Source organism: Macadamia integrifolia, chromosome 8, assembly GCF_013358625.1.
Source record: "Macadamia integrifolia cultivar HAES 741 chromosome 8, SCU_Mint_v3, whole genome shotgun sequence".
Classification (NCBI taxonomy): Eukaryota; Viridiplantae; Streptophyta; class Magnoliopsida; order Proteales; family Proteaceae; genus Macadamia; species Macadamia integrifolia.
The window spans coordinates 25,276,246-25,303,884 of record NC_056564.1 but is presented as its reverse complement, the minus strand read 5'-3'; the positions used below and the strand labels follow the sequence as shown (position 1 = coordinate 25,303,884).

The following is a 27,639-nucleotide window of genomic DNA, read 5'->3' as shown; positions in this document are numbered from 1 at the left end:
AGGCCGTTAGGGTTCAATGCCTGAAAAGGATTATGGAGCCAACCTTGTGGATTGTCTTTAAGTCCACACAGCAACTTCCAACCTCCAACGACAGTTCTAAACAACTTTTGACCATAAGAATGTGACTGGTGGTTGCAGGGTTTCATTTTGATAAGGATAGACCATATCCTCAATTAAATTTAGACTACTCAATTTGTGGATAGATAATTAAGAAAAGCTATCTATTATTATTATATATAGATTTTTTTTTTTGGGGGGGTAGAATATTCTATAGCCTTCTAATTATTGGACTTGCTTAATTATTAAAGAAAAAGGGTATCATGCTCAAGCACTGTATCCATGGTTGGTAATTGGGAAGATTTTGAGGGATCGATTTGATTCGAATGAGATCGAAATTGATTGGAATCAATCCCAAGAAACCCTAGAATGGGTCTTCAAATCTGAAAACTCAAACTCCGTTTGGTATCGTTTTAAAAAAACATTTTTGGAGTTTTTTCGTTCTATTGGAACGAAAAAACGGAATTTTCTGTTTGGTGCACTTATGGTTAGTTTCTATTTTTTTGGAACAAAAAGTGGAAAAAAAAAAAAACCTAAAAAAAAGAGATTGGATGAACTCCATTACATAGAATTCTTCCCAGTTTTCATTTCTTTTTACAAAAAAAAAAAAAAAAAAATATCGTTCCCGATAAAAATCTGAAATTTTGAAACACCATTTTTTCGTTTAAAAACTGCATTTTGACACAGAAATTGAAATTTTCGTTTTTGACACGAAACTGCATTTCTGGAACAGAAACGATACCAAACGGGCTCTCAACAATTTTAGGGTTTTGATTTAAAAATTCAGACATAATAGTCGATCATAGGCGATTCAACTGATTCAATTTCATTTTTTGGAATGGTGAGCCAAATAGATTCATTACATAAAAGAAAACCCTTTTAAATGGTTTCTAGTATATGGAATAAAGAGTATTAATAGGTTATGAAGTGTATGTTAGCGTCTCTTTGTATTTATCTCTCTCCTTCCTCCTATGAAATTACATATATGTCTCTTATTGTAGCAGGAGAGAGATAGACACAGAGAAATGCTATTGTACACTACGCAACCAAATAGGAAACTTAATGTGAAAGTTTATACCATGGCATGACAATTTAATGGCTAAAGCCTAAAGATGTAAAGGGGAAACATGAAAGATGGGCATGTGGTTGAATTGGATCGCTAGGTTTGATATTAAAATTTTGGCACATCATCTTCTACTCCATGTGGTTCAGAATCAAGCACCATTATTAAACCACAAATGGCTATCAGGTATTGGCATTGTATCGATTGTATTAGTATTATCGGTGATTATCGATGCTGATATGTATTCAATAAGTATCAATCGATATGGTCAAAAAGTGTATTTTATTGGTTTAAAATATATTTTTGTCTTAGAATCAGTCAAATACAATTGATTCATATCAATATCGATATCGTCAGTAATAGATACAAATATCTATATATTGAACTACAACCTTCATTATATAATATAGGTGGGGGAAGAGGTTAGGTATGCCACCGGCTTTCAGGTTAGTGGCTCAACCAATTAGAGAATTGAAATGGAAAATTTTTTTCAAGAAAAAAAAGAGAGAGATAGATACAAATCTGAGTATACCTGCGACATATCCAAGCTTTTCCTATATATATATATATATATATATAAAAAAGATACAAAAACTGAAATGAATTATAAATTTATTTGTGTTACATCTAAAGGCTTGACAAGACCTCCCACCTGAATTAATTACTTAATTTTAAATTTGGATTGACATTACCCCTCTTAATAAACAAATAAAAATGTCATTCGAGAGACAACCTTTTCATTATAATAAATAAAAAAAATATGATCAGAGTGACAAACCTTGTCATTATGCTCGTCATCATTGCAATTCGAGGTATTGTCTTACTACATGGCAAACTAGGATGGATGCAAGTGATTCCATGCGGTAAAGGACATCGTAATCCATATAAGTGGTTAAGTTTCACCCTTTAACAATGTTATGTGATTCCAAAATATGTTTTTGAAAGAAATCAGTGACTTAAATCAGGGTTCGAACTCAGGACCTCCTGATGGACATGGATTTTTTATGCACCACAGCTCACCAACTATACTAAACGGTTGTTATTTGACCTAAATGATCATTAATGTAATAAAAAAGGTTAGGCAGTTGTATTAATGATGTGAAAAAATGTTTCACAAAATAAAAAGAGAATCTAACTCTTACTATAGTTCTACCAAGATCCAAACAAACCGAAGATATGATATAGAAAATCTAACTTTGTGTGTCGTTAACTTTCTTGTTTCTCCTTTTTAGGTTATTAGACATCTCATGCTGAAACTGGTTGCCATGAATCATGGTAATGAAGGACAATTTTGGTAGACAAAAGTGCACTGAAGTTTGAAGATAAGGTTTTCAACTTTATATTCTTTTCTTTCTTATCCCGTGAACCATCCCATTGCTTCGCATTTTCCACGTGTTGCCGACTTCTAGAATTTGCATAGATAGCAGCACCCTTCACCCTTGGAGCTGAGTATGGGCGTCAATGGACGGTCGAAATCTGAATTTGAATTCGAATTTGCTTTCGTATTTATTTAGGGGTATTCGTATTCAGACAAAGGGTATTTGGATTAACACCAAAATTATTCAGAAAATAATTATCCGATCTGATTAAATGATCAATTAGTGATTTTGAGTGTTCTTGAAGTTTAAACAAGTCGTAGAGAATGAGAAAAAGAGTTAAAACAATTTAGAAATATAGATTGAGAGTGACTTATATTTACTGGGGGGGAGGAAGGTTTGGATTACACAACTCAAAGAGTAAATGGATACTTAAAAAATCCGAATTCGATCCTCATTCGTAGGGATATCTATATTCTGTCAAGAAATATCCAAATCCGAACATATCCGATCTGTTTACATCCCTAGCTTCACGCTTTGTTTCTTGATATTCTTCGCATCTCTTTTATCTCTGCTTTTATATATTTATTTATTTAATGCAAGACCCACATTAGTGTAGACAGGGACCCATATGGGATTAGACTTAGAGACCCACGAGCGGATAGAATAACACTCACTAGGGACCAACAATTAAGGATGTGAATTTGATACCCAAACCGTTTACAAAATCTAATTAAACTGTTTACATCGAAACTGTGAAGCCATTTAGTAAATGATTCGGTTGGGGTTTCAATTTTCAGACCGATTAATTAAATTGTTCGATTCAATTTTAACCGTTTAACCCGTGGTTTCAAACCAAATTAAAACCATCAAAACCAAATTGGTTACATCATCAAAACTGACCCGTTTAAACTATATGATTTATTAAAATAATGAGTTTCATGTTAACAAAACAAGATGGTTTAATTTAAGGAAGAAGGAAGGACCATTGAGGTTGTCTAATAGCCTATTCAATATTTTACTCCTATCATGTAGTTATGTAGTTAAAACCTTGCCCTTTAATGCCTCATTGCTTATTGAAATTGATACAAGATTGAAGTTTTTATCAACAAAGCCAAATTTCAATAAGCGTACAAATATACCAACAAACCGATTGCTAACCGTTTAAAAACCATGTAAAACTATAAAATTGACATCGTATATTAAATGATTATGGTTTCCAAAAGTGTAACCATTTAGTAAGTAGTTCGATTTTGATTTCAGCCAAGTAAATGTGAACCAAATTGAGCCAAATAATATACACCGAAACCAAACCGATTACCACCTTTACCAACAATGGGGCTTATGGACCATACTTAATACTAACTACTAAACTAGTATATTTCAAATAAGGGTAGGAGCCTCACAAGGTAGAACCAACCACTTTCTGTGCTATAAAAAAATCTTTATTTTAAAAAAGAGTGAATTATTACTGTCACATTAACGTAGATCTATTTTTTTTTAATAGAAATAATAGATCTATTCTACCATGTGAATAAATGATATGTTTTTTTTTTATAGAAAACAAATGATATGTTCATTCTAATCATTGTTGGATGGAAATGATATAATCTAAATTAACCATATGTCAAATTTTAAGGAGTTATTCAAATAGTCAAAAAAATCTTCCAAATAGAGATCAAATGAGCATGTGGATATGATTTTTATTTTTTATGGGAGAGTTAGCACAATACCAGCTTGTGGCACAAGCTAACAGGCAAGACCAATGGGGTTACAGGATGAGGCATCATACAAGAGGGCAAGGGATCATTTCAAAGGGGGAGAGAGAAATAGACATAGCAAGCGCTAGCTTGTGGTATGCGGCAGCGTACCCTGCCTCTTATATATCACAACTTCACAAGGACTAGAGTCAAGGATGGGCTGAACTGGTCAATTGGATTGGCCTGGTTCGCCCACCCACGGTTAACCGGATGTCATCTCAGGTAAAAAAGGTCTTGACTAAAACCAGTTTGGCCCAATTAGCTAGGTTCAAACTCCTCAGCGGGATAAATCTGAATAAAAATTTGGCTGGGCTGACTGGTGTAGGTGAACCCTGTGACAAAAATTCAAATTCAAATTCAACACAGGTAGAAAGAAAAATGATAATCCAACTCTAAATACTTGAGCTCCTAACATTAAAGCAAGTAAATGTTTAGATGAGAGTATGTCTTGGAAATGGCCGCTCCCGCGAAACAGGGGGTTACAGCTGAGTACATTTGCCCCTCCCAAACTCTGCAGTAGCGAGAGCCTCGTGCACTGAGATGCTCCTATGTTTTGAAAAGAAGGAAGTACAGAAGTCAGTAAATAATCAATGTGGTTCCTCACTTTCTTGTGTTGTGAATTGAATTTACAACAAAATCTCCAACAAGAGTTAGAACAAGCAACACAATCTAAAAATGCATATGTTCTCTGCTGCCTGAATGGGTTGATAATGTCTATCAAATCAAGGAAGGCTGGGAGTCAGTGAAGGCTTGGCAACTTTAAGCTCTCCACAGTCACTGATATAAACAGTCTTAAGAGGCTTGTTCCATATTGTGCGGGCAATCTGGGCTCTTTCATCTCCAAGCAACTCAGCAAAGTCATTGAATTGGCGAATCCGTTCAGCTGGTTTGTAGGTTGGGATGGAAGCAATTGCTGTCACAACATCTAACCCTGAAACTCAATTTAAACAAAAGGTGTCACGAAATTCAAATTCTAACATGATTTCTATTCTTCTGGGAAACATAAGAATAATATATAATCTCATACACGAGACTGAACATCTCTATCACAACATCAATACCAGCCCCTTCATTCAATTAGTCCACGAAAAAGATCTCCTAAGCTCATCAATTAAATCAAAATCACAACCATCCAATCTATAGATTATCTTATGGATTTTGAGCTAGATGTTTCTGTGGATTGTACCGGGAAAAAATGAGCTAGGGAAATGAAACCAATGATTCAATGATAATATCATCTCTTACAAGAGTTCAATTGGAATAAATAGCAAGAACACTGAAAGTTTCTTTAGATTGTCAAAGGCATCCTACCACGATGAGTTCAAACTCATGGAATCATTTATAAATGGAAAAAGTTAAATGATTGACATGATCCATTCACATTGGTCTGCACAGGTATGCCATGGTTTATTTGTTGGCAGCCATGTTTCCCAAGACTAGATTAACTAGATTCCTGAACTGGATTGGCAGTAACAAAACACTAGCTTAGCCTAGTGGTGGCAGCTTCAGCTTGGAGAGCTGGCGCCCAGGGGAGGAGGTTCTAGGATCGAACCTATGCAAGTGTGAGTGGGTGGGTGTTTGTAGGAGTAGGTGGCCATTGGCCCTACTAGTGCCCAATAGGATAGAGTGGCAAAAAAAGAAAAACAATAACTGGATTGGCAGTACACTTCTAATAACCGTAGAGGAAATAAGGCAGAAAAGCAGAACTCCGAAGTCCAAAGGAATAAAGACATTCCCCGAATAAACTCCATAGGCCAAAGAATAAATGGAATTTAGGCAGATCTACAAGTTGTTGAGGACATAGCAAGTATATACCTACCCCAACAAAATATGCGAATATCCAGAGTCCAGAGGTGCTAGGACCACCAAATAAAGAACCCATCAAAATATTCTAATCCCAACCCCAATCAAATTTGTTGCTTCTCAAAATCATGGTTTGCACTATTTTGATATTTCAGTATATCAGCTTAAAATTTCTATGGTGATCTTGATGTGAAAACAACCGATTCAATATAAAACTTGTAATGATTTAAGTTGACATCACTCAAATATTTTGGTCCAAGACTTAAAAAAGTCTAATTTGGTTGCAAAATTTACATGTTGAAGACTTGAAGCATGATAAGAAGTTAATAACATAACCAGCATCTGTTTCAAACTCGAGAATTTGGTTCATCAAGCCCTTATGTAGCATAAACCGTGCATAAATAACAGTACAGTGTAGTTACTAGAAAAAAAGTGAGTTGCAATTGTGATATGCTAGATCAACCAGAGGCATCAATAGAAGCAACCCGGACTAACTGAAATAGGCCAAGTCTCCAAGTTTCACAACCATGACAATGTACATCAACCCATTCAAAGCATCTTAAAAACAGTAAAGGGTAGTTAAGATTTGTCATCTTGAAGCGAAATTTTATGAGCTCAACTACAAACAAATGGATCAAGAACAAAACAGTCTCTTCCCAATCAAATTGATATTTGGGTTCAGGCAAACATAGAACTAATCCATTTCAGGATCTCTTAGCTTTAGCTCAAAATGCAAATGCAATCGAAATAGAACTAACAAACCTTCAAGCACAGTTCCAAAGACAATATTTCCATTATCAAGCTGAGGACAAGGACCAGGTCCCGTAGTAACCAGGAACTCAACATTCCTATAATTGGGGTTAAGCTTAATCTGCTCATCATCATCGTTCTCAGACAAACATAGCGAAAGAACACCAGCCCTCGAATGGGTAAGCAGAAAAGACCTCGGATCGACGGTCTCCGTGTTCCTCGCCAAGTCCGATGGTGGACGCACCTCTCCCTTATCCCTCCGCCCTTGCTTACCGGCAACGAGGAACTGACCTGGAAAGATCTTCTGAATCAGAGTGCCTTTGTAGGAAGAACCAGAGGAGCCTGTGCACATGGCTTTGAAGTTAGAAACGGTTAAAGGAACATGTTTGCCGTAGAGGCCGAAAACAACACGGCCCAGAAGCTCGGATTCTTGGCATGCCGAGAATTCGTCGCCGAGTGTACGGTCTGAGCGGAAGTAATTTGGACAGATGCTGAAGTCTATGAAGACACGGTCGGTGATGGTAGTGTCGGGCGGCGGCCGCGGTGTTTGAGGGGGTTGCGGATTGAGGGCATTCTCATTGGCAACGATGGCGGTGTCGGGCGGCGGCCGCAGTGGTTGAGGGGTTTCTGGGTCGAGGGCATTTTCACTGGCGGCGATGGCGACAGGGGAGGAGAGCAGGGGGAGAGAAGTGGAGAGGAAGATGATGGAGCGGCGGTTGAAGTGTATTGCAGGAATTGAGTTGGAGTGTCTGGGTTGGGACGAGAGATGTGCCAGTGGACGGTGAAGGAACTGACGGTGGTGGTAGTGGCCGAGAAGAGGCGTTGCGGAGGAGCCCATCGGACTGGGGTTATGGATTTCCACATGTTTGTTTGTTTGAGAGAGAGAGAGAGAGAGAGAGAGAGAGAGAGAGAGAGAGAGAGGGAAATTGCAATTTCGATGGGTGGGATATGTGTTGTTCTTGGCCACCACTCGTTGATCCTCTGGTGTGGCAAAATGGTAAGATGGACCAACGTTCTGTGCTTGAGTCGCCAAGATCAATTTAAATACGGTTTCACTACAGTTGGTCCTATTGACATAAATTCGGCCCAGAACTGATCCTCAAAAACCTAGAATCGGTCTCGCAGATTTGTACACCTGGGCACAGTTCCGTTGGTCCAAAGGTGTTGTGTGCTAATAGATATTTTCAACTTAGGGGTTCGTTACTAACAAAAAAAAAAAAAAAAAAAAAATCTCATATTTGAAAACCCACTGATCCAATCCCAAAAAGTCTTAGGCCCATTTGATAACGTTTCTGTCGTTTCTGTTTCAAGAAACGACAGAAATATAAATTTTCATTTCTAGAAATAGAAACGGAATTGAAGGTGTTTGATAAGTCATGTTTTTATAAATCGATAGTAACCAGTGAAAAAATGGCCACAAGTGGTTTCCGGAAACGGCGAAACAAGTCAACTTGTTTCGCCTGGATTGTTTCTTGAACCATAAATAAGTAAAAATTTATATTTCTATTTCTGAAAATAAGTGAAACGAAACAGTTTTATTAAACGATTTTTACTCCGTTTCTGGAAACGTTATCAAATGGGCCCTAAGAATCGGCTGCTCCAAAATGTCTAGAATCAAAATCCATCATGACTAATTCTACCAATTTAATCCTGGTTTTTGAAACAATCTTTTAGTTCCTAATCAATACGTGAGATTGCCCTAAAAAATCAGGAATTACAAATGGGAACTCTACTGATAAAAAATATTTCCATTCTTTTTTATTTTTTTTGGCAAACTTACCACTCGACCTTCTCAAACCTTATTCTTCTTCTTTTGCACTCCATCAATTCCTTTGGTGTCTTGGGAATTTCAAAATCAATATATAAATTCATATGATAGAATACAAGACATTGTACCCCCAACAAAACCAATAATTTCATTTCTAAAATCAAAAGGAATGAAATTTTTCAAAATCAAAACTGAATATAATTTTTCAGTTCGATTCAGTTGAATTTTAAACGAACGTCTGATTTCAGTTTTTTTTTTTTTTTTTTGTTCTAAATTGCACTCTTACACTACTTAATAGTAGCATAATAAAGGATGATGTGGTAATTTCAACTGTTGAAACCGTTGAATGTCCAGGACACGCCATGATCTAGCTTGGTTATACGTCGATTTGGGCTTTGGGCCCATTTGGCTAATGGCTCAGCATTTCTTGGCGATTTTGGCCCATGAAGTCCATAAAAATTGGGAAAAGAACTGTATATTTCGAACATTTCTTTGGAATTCTAGTGATAGATCTGATGTTGGTGGCGCCATAGGGTTCTTGTCTGGACTTGAGTAGGTGCAACATTGCTAACGAAGAGCACCTTCTGTGCCACTGGTGGAAAAGAAAGGACCACCCAAATGTGAGATGTTCAGGCAATGATTCTTACCAATAAGAGAAGAAAAGAAATCATAAAGGCTTTGTTTGGTTGCAAGGGGAACGTAAATTTTTTATGTAAAGTGGAATTTTTTTTACCAATAAGAGAAGAAAATAAATCGTAAAGGCTTTGTTAGGTTGCAAGGAAAATATATTTTACATGTGAAAGAAAATTTCACTCAATCATTAAAATTTCCCTTTTTATTTCCCCACCAAAATAGGAAGAAAAAAAAAACCCCTACTCTTAGGATCTCTCTCCCATTCTTGTGACTCTCACCCCGCTCATGACTCTCAACGATCTCTCTCTCTCTCTCTCTCTCTCTCTCTCTCTCTCTCTCTCTCTCTCTCTCTCTTTCTCTCTCTCTCAAGCAACTCAATTGGGTTTGTTTTGATCAAAGGACTTTGGATTTGATTCAGATGGAGCATTACTGACCTGTTGGTTTTGTTTTGACCAAAAGAATTTGGGAATGGGCCTTTCAGTCATTACTATTTTCTTTGTGATTATCTTTTATATTATTTTAAATATTTATTTATGCTGCATTCATTTGATATATAGAATGAAATGGTTTATTTTGGTTAGTGATAGAACATAGTATCCGATGACATTTGGTTTGAATTGGTACAGACCTTGAATGACCTGATTCACATAACCAATATATAATTTTGATGAGCTGGGTGGGTTCTGGATTGAAAAGTACTCTCCCCACCCCCAATCTCTTTTGAGGAATTTGGTTGGATTATTAGTTTTTTAAAAAATTATATCAATTTTACATCAAACCAAACAACTATGATAAATTAATTTCACTTCAATTCAGTTGCAACCAAGCAACTCAAAAGGGAAAAAAAATCGTTTCACTTCCCTTTAGTCCACTTCACTTCCCTTCAGTTCCCTTCCCTTCCCATTTCCCTTGCAACCAAACGCAGCCAGAAAAAGTTGTGGCCAAACTATGAGAGGATGGAAAATTCCATTGACAATAGGTGTTAAACTAAGGTGTCAATAGGCTAAGTTGGGCTGGGTTTTTTAAAACATTAGCCAACACTAGCCAACCTTAAAGTCTCTTAACTCAACTCAAGTTCAGCCCAACCTGACCTATCTCAACTGAGGCCCAACTCTATCTGGCTTAGCCTAACCCAGCCCATCCCAGTCCTGATGGATCTTGATTGTCCAGAATTAGCCCAACCTAGTACTATTGGTTACTCAATTGATCTCAATGCATTGAACAAAGACCAAGATTTTCGAATATATGTAAATTGTGGAAATCAAAAGATTTTTTGCTTATATTTCTCTATAAGCACCCATTTATAATTATTAACATATTTATATTATTATGTACTTAATATTCAGAATTGGGTTTGGTCAGGATTGGTTGGGTTGGGTTGAGATCTCAATCCAGGCCCAGCCCAACCTAGCTCAGGCCTGAAATTCTCAACCCTAGCCCACCTTATGAGCTGAAATCTTTGCCCAATGGCTCAGGTCAGGTTAGGACGGGTCGGGTTGGCTGGGTTTTTTTGACACCCTTAGTGTCAAATTGGAACTGGAATCTAAATTGAATAGGCCAAATTGGACCAAATTGAATAAATCCGACTCTGGAATATGTTTTCCCAATTTGGTTTGGTTCCAATTCGGTCATACCAACCATTGGCAAAAATCAAACCGGATTGAGATACTGATATGTTAAAAGAAGTTGATTGAGATCGATTGGGAATGATCGAATGTGGGTTAAAACCCTCTGGGTCATAAGGAGACCCGCTCTTTGATGGGTCGAAATCCCAGTTTCCGGGTCACTTAAATCCTTCCCGTCGATTTTCAGGCAGCCACGTGTCGCTTCTGGAAGGCCTCACTACACTGCGGCAACATTGTTTCGCTGTAGACTGAGAACCTTCGGTTCTAGCTCTGCAACTGAGAACAAGAGCTTAGTCGATTCTTTACTCTCAGATCTATCTATCACAATAATATGCCAGCGATTCTCTGCAACAACGATGAAGAGATTCGGTAGTGTTCGAATGTCTCTCTCTGTGTTTTACCATCAACACTGAAAGTGGTTCAACATTGTAGGGTTTAGGTGCTTCGGCGGCAAATCGAAATTGGGAAGATTGCATATCTTTAGTTTGGATTCTCTCTCTTGCATTCCAAGCTCTTCCGATCGTCAGGTATGATTCTCTCCGGCTCTCTCGTTCCAATTTTGTTACCCTCTTCTCCCTTCCTTGTATCTCAAGACACATCTTTTCTGTTTCTTCTCTTTCTCTCTTAATCGCTATCTACGATTGAAGACTCATAACCTTAAGGACGGAAATATTCAGGCTTGTTATTTTCCCTGAAGAGCAAGAGAAAAAAAAATCTTAATCGATTCATCTGCAGGAGCCAGTTCTGTTCTCAGGTATGTTCTCTCTCTCTCTCTCTCACACACACACACACACACACACACTCATAAATCAAACCTGTAATGGTTATGAACAAAAGAGTATAATCTTACCCTGTAATGGTTATGAACAAAATAGCATAATCTTACATGTTACAAGGATATAGTGAATGTATTCGTTTCAAAATGTAAGCAAGTACACTCCTTCAACTTGAATAGACTGGAACCTTTGTAGCAGTGGTGATCTCCTTTCGCGTCATCGTTTTCATGGAATTTCAAGTTTCATTGGTTTCAGACCTACAAACCATAGCAGACCTGTATGTTGGGGCTGAAACTTTTATGGTTATCCTCCTTACAAGAAAAACTCTTTACTAGTGTGGCAACCTTCTTGAACCACAGTAAACTTTGTAGAATTTAATAATTCTTTTTTGCTAGCCCTTCACTTTGATTATTAATTTATTTTGAGTGGGGAATGTATTTTGGACGAAATCCTACATTTTGTTTTTGATTTGCGTTGTAGATTTTTGTTTTTATTATTGAAGTTTGTTACCGATCTGTCTATTGCATGAAGTAGGCTCATCAGCATCTCGCAGCTTGACCTTCTATCATCAAGCTGGTTCAATATTAGTATCCATGGTGATGGGAAGATGCCAAAGTAATGAACTTGATTGCAGTTCTTCTTATTTTTTATTTTTGCCCCTCAAATACGCTCTTATTAGTTATGGAACCCTAAAATCCCCCACCTTTCTCAGCTTTTTATCACTCATTTTCTTCCCTAGCTAATCCATTATAGAACTTCCTAAACACAAAAATTTAGGATTGTTCAATCTGTGAGCTTGTAGATGTGACAGCTTAAAACATATTAAATGCAAAACAATGGTTGTCTGGTGAAATGACAGAAATGACTCCATATTTTACTAGATTTGATTAACTTTGTCTAACCAGTGAGTGAGCTATCTCTTCCTTCATTGGTGGGAAACTTGGGAAGAGTAGCTTGTGTTTATTTGATTTAATGCCATTATGGTCAAGATTCAGTTTCTTAATTTTCTTCTTGCTTGCTCCCCCTTCTTTAGAAGATTATAAATGTTCTTTTGCTTGCCAATATTGAAAATATGATGACTGCAGTAACGCCCTTTGCTGAAATGAGCTCATTTGGTAACTTTGTCAAAGAAGGTTACATAACTGTAGCTGTAAAGATTGTTGAAGATCATTCAGATCTTGTAATTGGGTTCATTTCTGTCAATCTAGCATCATGGCAAGGAGGGACCGGAAAATCCAGCATTTATCCATGCGACTCCAGGTGTTCAAATGCTCACTGGAGGTGATATTCTAGGACATCAATACAGCACACCAAATTCTGTAAGTTCTTTTCATGTTGATACTCATATCATTTCCGGAATGAGACTATTTAGCAATGAGAATTGGGTAATGTAAGCTCTCTTAAGCAATGAAAAATTGGGATAGGAAGTGCATTGTCAAGGGGAATTGGATGGGAATCTTTGAGTTGGATTTTAAAGTTGATGCCTCTATATGAACACAAGAGAAGCTACTATGCTAACTTCTGCGTTAAATGTTATGGCAAGTTAAGGAGCCTGGAGACAACGAGAACAACAAGTGGAAACTCGAAACTTTGAGATTGAGCCTCTCCTTTGTATAATAGCAGTACCTAGTCTATACCCCACTCTATGTTGTAATCAAGTTTTGGGTCACAAATTACATTGGTATTTTTCGAACCACAATCTTTGAATTAACAATGTCAGAAGGGACATCACACTTGATTGATTCGCATAGCGGAGGGGATCAAGATGCATCTCTTCATCCCCTCGCCGTTCGTCTTCATGAAATTTTGAGCTCATGCTCCAAAGTAAGAACTCTTAACTTCTCATATTTCTCTAGTAAGGTTCTGTCTTCATTTTCTCAGTCTTAGCTTGTCTTCTTATTCTTCTCTTCTCCAGTCAGTCGAAATTGGAGATTTGAATAGTCCACAGAAGCCGTTACCATGGTTGTTGACTTCCTAGACTCCATCAGCAGTGCTGCTGTATCTGCCCCCGACAGCCAGGATTCAAAGGAGAAGGATGCATTAGTGGTCCTTACTGAGCTTATGAGTTTCATTAGCTCTCCTTCAGTGGACCAGGTTCATCTTCTTCCATATTAGAGCTCTTTCAGTTTGTTTTAGTTGATGTCTTCACTTCCTTTTTCAGCTTGGTTCCTCCAATATTGCAGGAAGTGATCGATGCCTTATCATTTGAGTTGCCCAAGGCAGTTGCCAAGTTCGGAGAAGTGTCACATAAATGTCAGGAGCTTGTCGAAAATCTAGTGACCCACCTTATATCAACTTGCAATCCACGGGATATGCTTTCGGTTCTCTGCGATGTAAGTGTTCCATATGTGCTGCATATCAGAGCATTATTAGTATGAGCTCATTCCTCTGTTTTGGGGATTCATGTAAAACTGCGGAAAGACAAGTTATAAGTAAAACCAGAAAATCTGAAATATATCAAACAATTCAAGCCACGTTGGTGGCAATACTTTTTTTTTTTTTTTGGTAAAGTGGCAATACTCTCAATGTGCCTAAATTGAATGTTTTGAAATTTTCATCTCCATCACGATGTATCTGTGGCAATGTTTTATCTGTGCATTTTAAGAGAACTTATGAGCATGCGGTGAAGTTAATTTACCCCTAGTGGAATCTGTAATTGGAAGCAAATGTGAAATGCATTTCAAGTGGAAGTTGATATATAACTTTATTGCAAGAGAGATGACAAGTTCAAGTAGTTTCTGCACGCTTTTCGAAAGTTGATGAAATAGTGGATTTCTTAATTTGGTTGGTGGAAACCCTAAAGCCAAGGGAGCTAAAGAGTCAAAAAGGGATGGAGGGTTCTTTTTTTGCTTGTGGGTCTAAGGATTTCAATGATTTAGTTTTATGTTTGGTTGGTATTATAGTGTGACTGTAATGGTCTGTCAAAAGATTATGTAGTTAGTGAATATTATTCAGACTGATGTTTGCAGAGGTATATTTGTAAATAATCAGGTGGTCTTAATACTACTTTGTTTCATATGTTGGGTTTTTTAAAGATTTTAAAATTAATTGTGAGCATGATAAGTGGCATAGATAACGTGTTTATTGAGAGTAGAACTTCTGCCCAATTAGGACACTCGATGCTTAGAAGTTGAGACTGTACTTGCATCTTTTAGAGTGATGATGGAGTGAAAATTTCAACCAATTTAAATCTAATTGAGCTCTTGCTTCTAGATGTGTAGTGTTAGTTGGATTTCTACTCTCTCTCTCTCTCTCTCTCTCTCTCTCTCTTCTATTCTTGTTCTCTTCTTGTTTACTAGTTGAACTGAAATAGTTGGGATAAGGCCTTTTGAGGTGAATAATAGATTTTTGTCATTGCGTTCTCTCTTATTTTAAAGCCTACTACCAGTACCAGCCTATATGGCTAGCCATTATAACCCTGCAAACACTTCCAATTCCGTTGACCACCATTAGATCCTTCAGTTATCATCAAACCCCGATCTTCCGTTGTCACCAGCAGCATATGCCATAAAACCATAGCTAATTAACCTCCAAGATCCTATTTTTCTACATGAAATCCACCACGGCCTCCTAGCTGCATATAGCAAAAACCAAGAGAATCCAATTATTCTTTGCAAAACGGAGTAGGTAGCATCAAAAGTTCCTATTTAATCTATACATTGATATCACTGATCCCCAATTTTTTTTTTTTTTTTTTTTTGGTGGGATATCCCTGACATAAGCCAAAATTTGGCCCATTCTTTTTTTATTGCTTCTATGCTAATTCTATATCGAAATATGACACTTGTAAGACACAAAAACATCCTATATATTGGTATCTTAACCTGTCAGGTTATCTCATTGCGTCTGGTGTACTTATGACATTTCATTTTACTTAAACAGGCATTAGATTCCCCTGATAAGATGGTCTTGACACCTGCTTACATTGCTCCTCTTCTGAGCGGGCTTTCGAAAGGTAATCTTTCAATACTACTGTATCATCCAAATTGCAGTTTACCATGCATATGATGTTTGGAGGAAATTTTGTTCAAGTGGAGTGTAGACAACAAACAACAAACTCAACAAACTTAATGGGGCCAGCTACATGGATCCTTGCCAAAAAAAAAAAAAAAGTAGGGAAAAATGAGGTCCAAACATAAAAGGAGAAATGAAGAAAATAATAAAAGGAAAAGATAAAGAGGTATGGATAAAGATGAAAGCGGAGTGCAGACAATTAGCTGATAAATATTACAGTTGACTTATGAAACACATCCTTTTGCCTGGTGATGCCTTGTACAAAAAGTTATTTAGAAATGGCAGTGCGTGAACATCCTGTGCTTTTCTGTCACCATCCGAATATAAGACATAGAATATGGTCGGACATTATTTGAATTCTCAAAAAATAGTAACACTTGAAGATTGCTGTCTACAGGGCTAAAGTTTCATTATGGGGTCCTTCTTGAATCATTGATATAAAGCTTAAATGTGTGGAAAAAAACATTTAATGCTCATTTCTCTGGCCTTTCCTCTCTTTTTTTTTTTTTGGTCATTTGGTTTAACGGTAGAGTTGAATTGACAAAAGAAGGTAAAAAGGGATTTTGTTTGAATTTATGGGAGAAGCCATAAGTAGTTCGTATGATTTAACAGAAGATACAGCTGTAGATAAAGTGAAAATGGGTAAGGTTTAGTGGGTCTTTTGGGATTTTTGAATGATTTGTTAGGATCAGGTTGTGATACTTCCAAAATGAACTCAGCCACAATAGTTGGGATGGTTAAAGCAGACCTGATAAAAACTGGTTATGGGGTCTTCCCTCGGTACGAAGTGTAGATGTGCCATCTTCCTAGCTGTGGTCTTGCTCTACTAGAGAGCCAGCAGGGCAAAGGGCACGTTCAGTTCACTTCTTCCACTTGGTCATAATTTCTTGTATTATTTGTACAGGCATTGGTAATCGAAATGTTAGCAGTAAAAATGGTTTTTTCACTCTTAAAATTAACCTTGTGCTGATCCTCTGGGTAGCAAAAGGTCTTTCTAGGGAGACTTTGTTTCTTGCTAGAATGACAAAATTGGATCAGCAGAAAATGAGCAGCAACCAACGTTGATGGATGTTAAATACCCCACAGGAAGTTTAGGTTATTCTTGTAAAAGGTAAGCATGTTGCACAAACTCTCCTCTACTTACGGTAGGTTTCTATCTAGAGTCTCCTTGCCACATTGCAAAATAAAGTTCTCTTTTGGGTATGGTTGACCTGGACAAAGTGACCATTTTCTTGGTTAAAATTGCAAAAAAAGAGTTAGAATACGTGGTTTGGCATACTGTATGTTGGCCTAGAAATTTTTTCAGTTGTCCAATCCAGAGGGTCACCTTGCATATCTAGTTTTGGAATGGCCAGATAATCCCCTCATGTGACTTAAATCAAGGAATATTAGGCAGGTCATCATACATTTCACATATACACAAACAAAGAAAATGGGAGGGTCATATGGTATTGAAACTTGTTCATCCATACTCGTAATCAAGTTGGTGTAAAGATTTGACAAGATCTTTCCTAGACAAGAATTTTTTCTTTTAGCTAGAACTCGAATTAAACTAAGGTGGTCCTGGCAGTCAGATGGGTGGGAATAACCATAACCTAACCCTATATGTGAGTTCAGCCTTTGAATTCCCCCCTCCCCACTTTTTTAACTCTTAGCCTTTTTCAAAATTGCTCCCTTGATGATCATAAAGAAGTAAAAACCTCCCAATTCGGGCCAATCCAAAATGTTGCCAAGTGTCTCAAGTTAACGGTACCGATCCGATCCGGCCAATCCAACCGATTGTTGATGTATACATTTATGTTGCCCTTACTTAACAATTCAAGTTTTTAGGCTAAGCAGTAACACAAATGGTATCAAAGCAGGGAGGTTGAGTGTTTGACTCTTGAGAAGTGCAATGGGGGTATCCCGACACTTCTTCTCAGTTCCCCCTCGGTTCCACCTGATGAGTGATCCCATGTGAGTGCGTGTCACGTGCAAGGACCATGTGTATATAGGCCTGCACGTGTTGGGGGGTTTATTGATGTATGAATTTATGTTGCCCTTAACCGTTCGAGCTTTTAGACTAGGCGGTAACGTAACGCACACTGATCCCATTAAAAACCCATTTGCCAAACATAATTGACACGATATGTGGCCAACATGCAGCCGCATGATGGACATTTGTCACCATCATGTGAACCAAAAAAAATAGAGAGAGAGAGAGAGAGAGAGAGAGAGAGAAGGGGAACCAAAGCCAGCCGGATGAGAAGGGAGGGAGGGGGAGGGAAAACAGGGATAGGGGGTGTTGAGAGAGAGAGAGAGATGGTGCGGGGATCCCCCATTTCTCCTCTCTGGTGACCCTATTGGTGACGATGTTGAGACCCTTCTGTTGGTGACCCTATTGGTGACAATGTCGAGATACTTATGCTGGTGATCATGTTGGTGATGACATCAGTACCCTTCTATGTCGGTAGTGGCAGGGGGGAGTCTTGCATTGGAAGGGGGGAAGCGGAAGGGAGACATTTAGACGGAGGAGCAATGGAGGGGAGGGAAGACCTTGGAAAGGCTTTCATCTATTTTGTTTTTGTTTTGTGTATTTTTAGTATTGATAAAAAGGGTGTACCTAGTGCATGAGGCTCCCGCATGTGCGAGGTCCAAGGGGCTGAGAACTTTGCAACCTTACCCTGAGAATGTCAAGATGTTGTTTTTTAATGCTGATCCAATAAGCAATTCTAGGACAAATGGACCGATCTGGATCCCAATTCGATGTTCTTAAACCTAAGGGGTGGGACAAGAAGAAATGAAGTTGCATTTGAATATAATGTATACAGATTCACATGGTTTAAAGTATCTCGGATACCAATACGATACCCTCCGATACGTAACTTAAATTTAGCTAACCGATACGGTGATCGATACCAATACTTTAATCCTTGATCTTTAGTATGTCTTAGCATATCTCAGATACGATATGATACGATACCCTCCGATACGTATCTTAAATTTAGCCAACCGATATGACGACTGATACCGATATTTTAATCCTTGAATTAAAGAACACTTTGGGGCCATGTGCTCATGTATAACATAATAAACTAAATGTTGAACAATAAAGATACTTTTCAATTGATATTGCTTTAGTTTTCAACGAATTTGTCAGGGTAAGGTTGCTCCATTGTGACCTAGTGGTTGCTTGTTCAAGTCGGGAAATGGCTTCTCCGCGAAGGGTGGGGGTAAGGCTGTGTACATCATAACTCTCCCCAGACCCAGTGGTAGGAGGCTCGTGCACTGGGCACGCTCTTTATATATATATATATACACACTCAGCTGTATAGCTTGTACATACATATATATATATATATATATATGTGTGTGTGCGTGTGTGTGTGTGTGTGTGTGTGTGTGTGTGTGTATAATAAATTAATAATAATATTAAGTATGTGTATATATATATGATATGTTCTTATGGTGGGGGTAAATATCATTTATAATTATGTTTTCCATGATAAGTGAAAGGGCTTGCCTTCCGTGAACAGCCTGCCCACTTTAGATAACCTATGTGGACAGCACTTAGTTGTGCCACATGGCAGGTCAGATGAGGTGGAAATATGCTGGACATGTAGAGCCTAGGGCCCCCTGCTGACATGTCAAGTTTTAGCCTGAAAGCCTTAAATGGAATTTCCCACATGGAGAAATGAAATATTGAAAGATTCAGACATCCAACGGTCAAAATTGCCACAACTTTACACATAGCACAATTATTTGTGGCTTCCATGTAAGGGGTATGTGAGCTTGCTCCCCACACATATTTTCGCCTGAGGATATTATTTTCTGATGGAGAGGACAAAGAAAAAGAAAAAACTGAATTCTCTTGGTTCTTCTACCATGGAATTTCTCGGCCTGTTTAGCAGAAGAATTTGGTTTCAGACTTGTTAAACTTCTTTTTTTGTTTCTTCTTCTTAAATTTGGTTTTATGATGTACCTTAAGCCATGTTTTCCTGAGGTTTGGTTGATTACTTGTCTTATTTTGAAGTTTAAACCTTGTCAACCAGTAAAAATGGATAAAGCCATCATCACTTTTTGGGGACTTGGAGTTATCTGTTTTCTGGTGGAACTGTCTTTAACAACTCTTTTCAACTTATACAATCAATAGTGACTCTTGTTCAAGATGCTTTGTGCGCCTTTGTTCCTTTCAAGGATCCATGTATCCAGTCATGGATCAGCCAGATCAGATCTTGATTGGCCAACGCTGATTGATCCTAGTTTTGCCTAGGATTGGTGATCCTGACTTGTTTTTTCCTTAAGGGTCTTTAAGGGTCAGCTGACCCCATCCTGGATCCAGATCTCTTATTATATCCATAATAAGAAGAATAAGAATGTATTTGTTGTTTGTACTTGTCTGTTTTATTGTTAAACGAGGCCAACAATATTTTTTCCCCCTTTCTCTCTTTCAAGGTTGAATATCTTGTCCTGAAGATGTTGAAGCTTCATAATTTTCCTACAAAGATCCAAGGAAGCTGTTGACGCATTCATTTCTTTTTGTTTTCCCCCCAGTCTTTCTTTGCATTCAGAGACGTGTCTTTGAACAAATAAAAGCAGCAGTCCCTGGAATCCTGAAAGCTCTAGAGGTTGTGTCTTCAGAGTCAGATGATGAAGAGAAAAATCCCATTAAGGATTTGATTAGCAGAATAATAAGCATTTCCACTGCTATGCAGTCAGCTTCCCAAAAGTTGGTCTGTGACATTCAACAAAATCTTGTTCATGCAATATAACATTGTTGCTGATATTTTGACATTCTATCATGTCCCTCTAATTTCACCTTCGCTTCATTCAACAGGAGGGCAGAAGAAAAGAAGAGCTCAATGCTCTACTTGGCCTTTTTGTGCTGCAAATAATGGTTGACACTCCACTAAGCAAATTTTTTAGTTTTGGTTTGAGAGTTACCCCTCCCCCCCAAAGGGCAGATTCTTCATTTATTTACTCAGCTCTTTGTTGCTGTTATGGCCATTAGATGTTTTTGTTGCTTATTTTTCTTCAAGTTTGCCCTTGATGTGCAAGCTACTATTTTTTATATTTCATTTTCCAATGATTGTTCTCAGTTTCTTGCTATTTGGTTGATTATATAATTTTATGGTTTCTTTGTCATTCAATCTTGTTGCGCAGGCTCTTCTTTCAAGGGGCATGACAAACAAACTTCAAGTGCAAAGCTGTGTTCCCCTGGTGGTACAACTGTCACGCTTCCTTCCAGTTTGTGGTTTGTCATATATTGGTCTTATAACTGGATGTGACATTAGTGCCTTCACTAACATTGTTTGTGGAGGTATTTTCAAAATTGATACCAGTTTTTTGTGGCTTCTGTCTTCATTTATTCACTTGGTCAAAAGAGCTTCTAATTCACTGTCAACAAATTGGTACAGAGGATGGTGATGATGGTTATGCGAGTTGCTTTTTCTTTGTCAAACATGGAGCAGCTCTTGCAGGTTTAAGCTTGTCAAATTACATACACTAAATTTTTTGTGTGTATTTCTCCTTCACCTGGACCATCTTTGCATTTGAGATCAGATTTAATTTTCTAACTTGTATTTTGTCCTCTGTTGATTTATTCATGCAGTAATCTGGGGTCATACCAATGATGAGGTTTCAGGGGCTGCTGAGGAGGATTTGGCTGGAGTGAAGGATATAGTTCGTAGTAGTAAAACTAAAACATGGGAAGCAGTTGGCATGCTAAAATACATACTCTCCTCAGTGGATCAACCATGGTTACTGAAGAAACATGCTATTGACTTCTTATTGTGTATTATGGATAGAAATACCTCTCAAAGTCAAAACTGTATAGATGAACATACAGATTGCTTAATCTATATGCCTAGTCTATTTTCTGCCATACAGGTATTTGTTTTTTTGTTTGTTGTGTATTTGAGCTCATTGGTGATTTATTTGTTGGCTAACAGTTGGGATAAATATTCCAGGCACTTGAAAAGGTCATAATATATGCCTCAGATGCAGAATTAAGGAAGAATGCTTTTTCTGCATTGAAGAGGGTGAGTTATTCTTTTAAATTTTTTCATCCTTTTCTTTGTTCTTTAGTTTTTTTAAACCATCGTTTTTGTATTCAATACTCTTGTTGTTGAGTCATCAACATAAAAATGATATGTTGCTTTGTCAAGTTTAATGTCATGCCAAGTTGTTGTATATAGCACTGTTCCTATCCATAAACTGACTGGATAACACCTGAACCATTCTGATATTTTGGAATGTAAAATTTGTGGTCCCATGCCACTGAAATATGAGATGTATGAACTTTATTAGCTCCATGATGCTTTGGTGTAAGCTCTCCTGAGATCTCCAACTCAACTTGACTAAGCCTTATCACAACTATATAGGTTTGGCTGCATAAATCTTGTTTTGCCATTCAATTCTATTCAGAGACATAATTCTTGTTAATCCTTTGTCATGCAAGTGTTTCCTCACTACTCTCGCAAAGTCATTTTAGACCTGCTCTTGTTTTTAGCTTCTCTATTTTGAATTATTTCACTCATCACAACTGCATTTAGAGACAATCATTGCACATGTTCGTGCCTCCTCAAAGGAGCTGCTCTTAATTAGGGAGCTGAATGGAACGAATTCGGAGTGGATATACGGTATTCAAACTTGTACACAATTAGCATATCCAATAATCTGAATTCTATTTGATACCCGACATATGTTTCATCTATGAATCCATGAACCATGATTATCTGTTTTTTAAACTATAATCAGAGTGGATACATCACTATCTAAATTTCCATCTGAATACCATCCAAATACCAAAAGGTATCTAAATTTGTATCAAATATCTGATTATCCTGATAAAATGTCGGGGTAAATGGATATGGATTTAGATGTTTGATTATCATTTATATCTGCAGACTCAACATATTATGTATTGGGGGGATAGTTTTCAATACTGGACCAGTGGGCGAACAAAAAAATCTGCCTGGTCTGATCAGGACGGTTTAGATCAGTTTTAAGTCTTGACAGAAAGAACTGTGACTTTGACTAAATTAGGAAAATAAAAAATAAATGAAAAAATTCAAAAATGAAAGAAAGACCGTACCCAGTGCACGAGGCTTCCGCCTCTATGGTGTCTGGGGAGGGTCATAATATAGGCAACCTTACTCCTGCTTCGCGGAGAGGCTGTTTCCTAACTCAAACCCATGACCACTATGTCACAATGGAGCAACCTTACTGCTGTGCCAAGGTCCGCCCTCTGATAAAATTAAAAAGTGATAATAATAAATGAAAACCCGCTGAACTGTACTGCATGGTTCTCAAAAATTGGATGGTTTTTGTCCCCTTTTTTGACGAAGGAAATCCTTAGTTGGGGACTTCACCGAAAAGAGGGCAGTTTTGGTTTTCTCCGGTTTGACTGCCAGTTTGGTCTAGTTTTTAAAACTATGACTGAATACACTCCTAAATTATCTCTAATGTTTTCATTTCTCATTTTACCTTGTCTTGTTTTACTACTCTTCCATCTCAGCTACTTTAACTCTGTGTTCCTTTACCACAACATTCAACTCCTGAAATCTCCATATATTTATTAAGATATTTAATGATTCCTGTGTTACTTCCTCAATCAGCTTTTCTTTGTCCCCTTTTCCTGGTAGGAATTCGAATATTTTACTTCATCAAGTCCTCAACTAAATCAAAAGGATTAGCCATGAGTTGAGTCTGAATCTAAATGGAATCTTTATGTTCCTGGCAATTCCCAACCAAAAATAAATAAAATAAAAGGAAGATTATACCGTGGATAGCACATTGAACTAGTAGACAACTAGACATGAAGTTTATAGTATTAGGTTGAATCATTGACTATCGTGGATACTCTCAACTATTTCCTGTGGGCTTTGCACTTCAAGTAATCCCTGGCTGTCATCTTCCTGACCAATTCTATATATTTCCTATCTTGACTATGTTTGCTTTTATTGTTTTTCTCATGTTTTTTCTGATTTCTGTGCAACGTTATGAGCAGGTACTTACTGATATTCCATCTTATCAAAGGTTTGACATTTTAAAGGCTTTGCTTACAAATAATAACTTTCCTTCCATGGTAAGCCATTTCAATACAAGAGTACAAGTTATATATGTGATAATCATTCAACCTTGGAGTTGCATTCACATATTTTAAAACTGGTGTTTTTTTTTTTCCCCTTAACAGATTGCAATTCTTTTAGATCTTGTTAGAGAGGAAATGCGAAAAGATATGGAAATCATAAAAGTAGAGAATACTGCTGATAAAAGCACGCCATTTTGGAGTTCTAATGTCCTTGAATTTGTGGAGCTGGTCCTGAAGCCTCCAAAGGGAGGGCCTCCTTCCCTTCCTGAGGATAGTGATGCGGTCTTTCTCTCTTCCCTCTCAAAATCTCTTAATTTCAACTTTTTAAGTTACTTTTACCTTGCATTTGATCTTTAATTCTGTTGATCAGAATAATTCTTTTCCTGAAAGTACTTCATAGAATCATGTTCTGAAACTTGGCCTGCCCGCAGAACCATTATTGAGGCCACATATGGTCAGCCCAAGGTCTAACTGCCGGTTGGACAGTTTAAGGCTTAAGAATTTAAATATTCCAAACTATTAGATACATAAGTAACAATGCCATTGTTTAATCAAATCCTTAGTTGGAAGTTAGGTTTTCAACTCTTAGTAGGGCTAAATTAGTCACACTTTGTTTCATTGATGTAAATATACAAATATTATGAGAATGATCAGTTTACTATTTCAACCAGCTGGCTGAAATTTTGAACTAAAGTTTGAAAACTTTAACTTGTCAACAGTTTTGAAAAACTGGGTTTATGGGGTTGGTGTACCCTAGTGGGGTAACAAGTCATATTGTTCAACTGACCTGGCTGGGCCCTGTTGGGTCTTTTGCATGGAAATCTCTTGGGGTAAGGGACCTTCAATGATGTGAGGTGTTACATTCACCAATTTTCTTGCTTGAGGTCATATATTCTTTTATGCTTTTAAGTTGTAAAGATAGTGAGACCTAGGGCTGTCAATGGGCCAGTTGGATTCAGATAGGGTTTAACACTTTGATTAAAAATCGGGCTCGTTAAGCCAAATCCTTCTATTAATCAGAAGGTGTGGCATTCACTTATTTTCTGTTGCAATTGTTTATTCCTTTTATTGATGAAGCTATTACATCATATGGGCAGGTATTATCCGCTCTCAACTTGTACAGATTCATATTGATATCCGAGTCAACAGGTAGTGACATTGAACTAATACTAAAAAAGTGAAAATAAAAGGTTTCTGTAATTCAGTTGTTGCTTTTTAGATGCTTTTTAGATGTTGATTATTTGTTATGTGGTAATTATTATGGGTAAAATATTTGCACGCGCCAACTGAAATATGAAACTGCACGCGGCACCCCTTTTAATACTCAGATTATTGTAGCAACCAACTGTAAAAAGTCTTATGTACCCCACTTATTTCAGTATTTTCCTGTAATACCCCCCTCCAAGCTCGAAATTGCACACTAGCGGCAGAGGGAACCCTCCCCCTTTTATTATGTACTGTGCTTGCATAATGATAAAATAATATCTTAGACGTTTTGATTTATTGTGACATCTTATTAATGTGAAAATGCAGAAAATTTTGGCACAACTGAAGCCCAAAGGTGAAAAAAGAGAAAAGAGATACATTAAAATACATAGGAAGAGAAGCACCAGATGCAGAAAACCCTTATCAATACTTTTGTGGACATGCTAATTACAGCAGGGGCATCATATCATAGTACTAGAAGGATCGCTGGGCTCTCTGAGTGAGTTTGTTAGGTCATTGTTAGGTCATGACCGTAGGCTGTTTTCATTGAGGGGTTTTTATTTATTTTTTTTTTTTTTTTTGAGGGATGTGGGGTGGGGTATGAAAATTAGTAACTGTTTATTTTCTAATGGTGCTGGCTTTTCCTTTTTCAGGCTGCCTTTTGATGGGCGTTGGTTTTATTGGGTTATCTGCTCATATTTTTTGGGTTTTGGAGCTTTGCTTCTCTTTATCATATATCATTTGTACAGTCTTTGAGTTTTAATCGATTCCATGGCTTAACAAAAGAAAGAGAGGTTTTATCAGGTGAGGGAATGGAGTAGAAATTTTTCAAAAAGGAAAAAAAAAAAAAAATTGAAGTTGAAGTGTGTTCATCTATGCTATTCTTTGTCTGTCTGAGATGAAAGATGCATAATTCATTTAGTTTGTTTTAATTCTTGGTCTTTTGTTTCCTTGTTACCATTATTATTTTTACCTTTATCATTATTTGTGATAATTCAGACTCTGGTGGTTCAAAATGATCCTGCTGGCCAATGTGGGCAGAGTTAAGTATTGGTTCTGAGTTGTTCAATCTCACATCAGATCTAGTTCAAATGAAACATTGCTACCTGGTCAAAACATTCAGAGCTTATCTTGTCATTTGAAATCTTGGGCTCAAGGATCTGCTTAATGGATTTTGAATTGACTCCAAGAATTTTAGATTTGATGGTTTTTGTTTGGGGTGGTGTGGATGTCCTCCTGGAGCCTTAACGACATTTTTCTGAATCCTGGACATTCATAATCATTGGTGCAAGTTTTAAGATTAATGGTGGATGATTCCCTTTTTCAATCAAGTATTCGTATAATGGATTTGCTGTGCTACCATAAGGAATTCCAAGGGGTTGATTGATGTTTATCTGTTGATAATGGAGTCAAGATGGATGGCCAGGAAGTCGGCTATGGTTCATGTATGAGAACAATCTCGTATGTCCTTGGTCTGTGGATTTGGAATCTATTAAATGAAGAGATAGAAAATGGATTCCAAATCCACGGACCAGGGATGTAAGAGATTGTTCTCGTACGTGAATCTGATCCGCTGTTGATGCCAGTAGGGGTGGGCATCATATTATAATAAATGCAAACAATGCTAGCCACTTCTAAAAATTATGCAGTGATTAAGACCATGCATACAACTGATGAGCTAAAAATTAATCTTATGCAACTGAAGATTAGCTAGGTAATATTTCATTTTTGTCACATTATTGTGATGACTACATCCCCCCCCCCCCTTTGCAACATTAAAGTTTTTGACTGTTGCATGAAACTGAGTTTCTTGGTATATGCCACTGAGGATTTTGTTTGGCTTGTGCATGTCTATGACGAAGATATCTAATGATGCCCAGAGTCATCATTTTTTATTGTTTTACCATGCTTTGGAATGTAGTTTTATTTCATAAGCAAGAAACAAAAAATGAGTGGATTAGCCATGATACCTTGGTGGGTATGGGGTTTAATGAGTCTGCTGGACATGTTAACATTGGATAGAGATGCCAGAATGAATGCATGATGAGGTTCTCACCTGCATGCTGTGAATAAATAGATTTATTATTTGCTCTGATTTTCTTGTCTGTTTTGATGAACTGCAGGAAAGACAAACTACACTGGGGTGCTATCAGAGAACTCTTTACGTAGGGCTTACATGGAGTGGCTTCTACCTCTGCGGATGTTAGTGACAGGGATTATGGCAGAAAATGAGGAGGATTACTCTCAGATTGCAGACGACATACTTTGCGGCTTAAATCCCATTCAGTTGGTTTTATATCGCTGCATTGAACTCATTGAAGACAAGCTGAAAAATCCTGCTTAATTTTTGTAGTTTGCTATGAAACTCTAGTCTGTGGTGCTATTGAAGGTATGGCAGAATTTTTATTGTACTTGCATCAATGTGCTAGGCCTGCTATGTATATGACATGTATGTGTAAAATATTTGAAAAACGTTTATTATGAAAGAGCATATTTATTATTTAGAGGTTTTGCAATCTATGGGTTCTTCCATTGGAGATATTATCCAGGGTCCTGTTTAAGGGGAAAAAATAAAATTAGTAGTCTTGAGAAATGGGAGGTGAATGCATTACTAGAAGATGAAAAACACCTTCAAGCTTGCAGGTACAATGCGTTGAGGCAAAACCAAGACCACTGCCGGCTGTCTGGTCTCAGTGAATGGAGCTAGTGAGGGAATGGTTCAATGGGTATTTGAAGGATGAATTTCTGTACTCGAAACTCGATGGCTGCACATCACAACTGATGGTGTCCATGG

General features: G+C 37.5%; 2 protein-coding genes across 2 annotated transcripts; one reads left to right on the top strand and one right to left on the bottom strand.

Annotated features, from left to right (window-relative positions):
* Positions 1-4,578: 4,578 nt before the first annotated feature.
* On the bottom strand, positions 4,579-7,700 carry LOC122085649 (peptidyl-prolyl cis-trans isomerase CYP28, chloroplastic). The gene is made up of 2 exons (XM_042654141.1): positions 6,762-7,700; positions 4,579-5,127 (listed from the first exon to the last, which is right to left on the bottom strand). Exons 1-2 carry the CDS (start codon positions 7,585-7,587, stop codon positions 4,919-4,921), a joined length of 1,035 nt encoding a protein of 344 aa, XP_042510075.1. The 5' UTR covers positions 7,588-7,700; the 3' UTR covers positions 4,579-4,918.
* Positions 7,701-11,027: 3,327 nt separating this feature from the next.
* Positions 11,028-27,349, top strand: LOC122086969 (aberrant root formation protein 4). Its single transcript, XM_042655897.1, is given in 17 exon segments — positions 11,028-11,302; positions 11,423-11,529; positions 12,760-13,375; positions 13,467-13,488; positions 13,491-13,645; positions 13,735-13,884; positions 15,434-15,506; positions 20,099-20,277; positions 20,382-20,441; positions 20,708-20,864; positions 20,962-21,024; positions 21,156-21,433; positions 21,514-21,585; positions 23,556-23,633; positions 23,742-23,921; positions 24,737-24,788; positions 26,969-27,349. Coding segments are annotated over 15 exon segments (1,851 nt in total). The 5' UTR covers positions 11,028-11,302; positions 11,423-11,529; positions 12,760-13,264; the 3' UTR covers positions 27,190-27,349.
* Positions 27,350-27,639: the final 290 nt, after the last annotated feature.

Excerpts from the sequence above, each read along its gene's own strand:
- LOC122085649 (XM_042654141.1), bottom strand. The coding sequence starts at position 7,587 with ATGGGCTCCTCCGCAACGCCTCTTCTCGGCCACTACCACCACCGTCAG. Across the intron at positions 5,128-6,761 it reads CTTTGGAACTGTGCTTGAAG|GGTTAGATGTTGTGACAGCA; the intron begins GTTTGTTAGTTC and ends ATTGAGTTTCAG.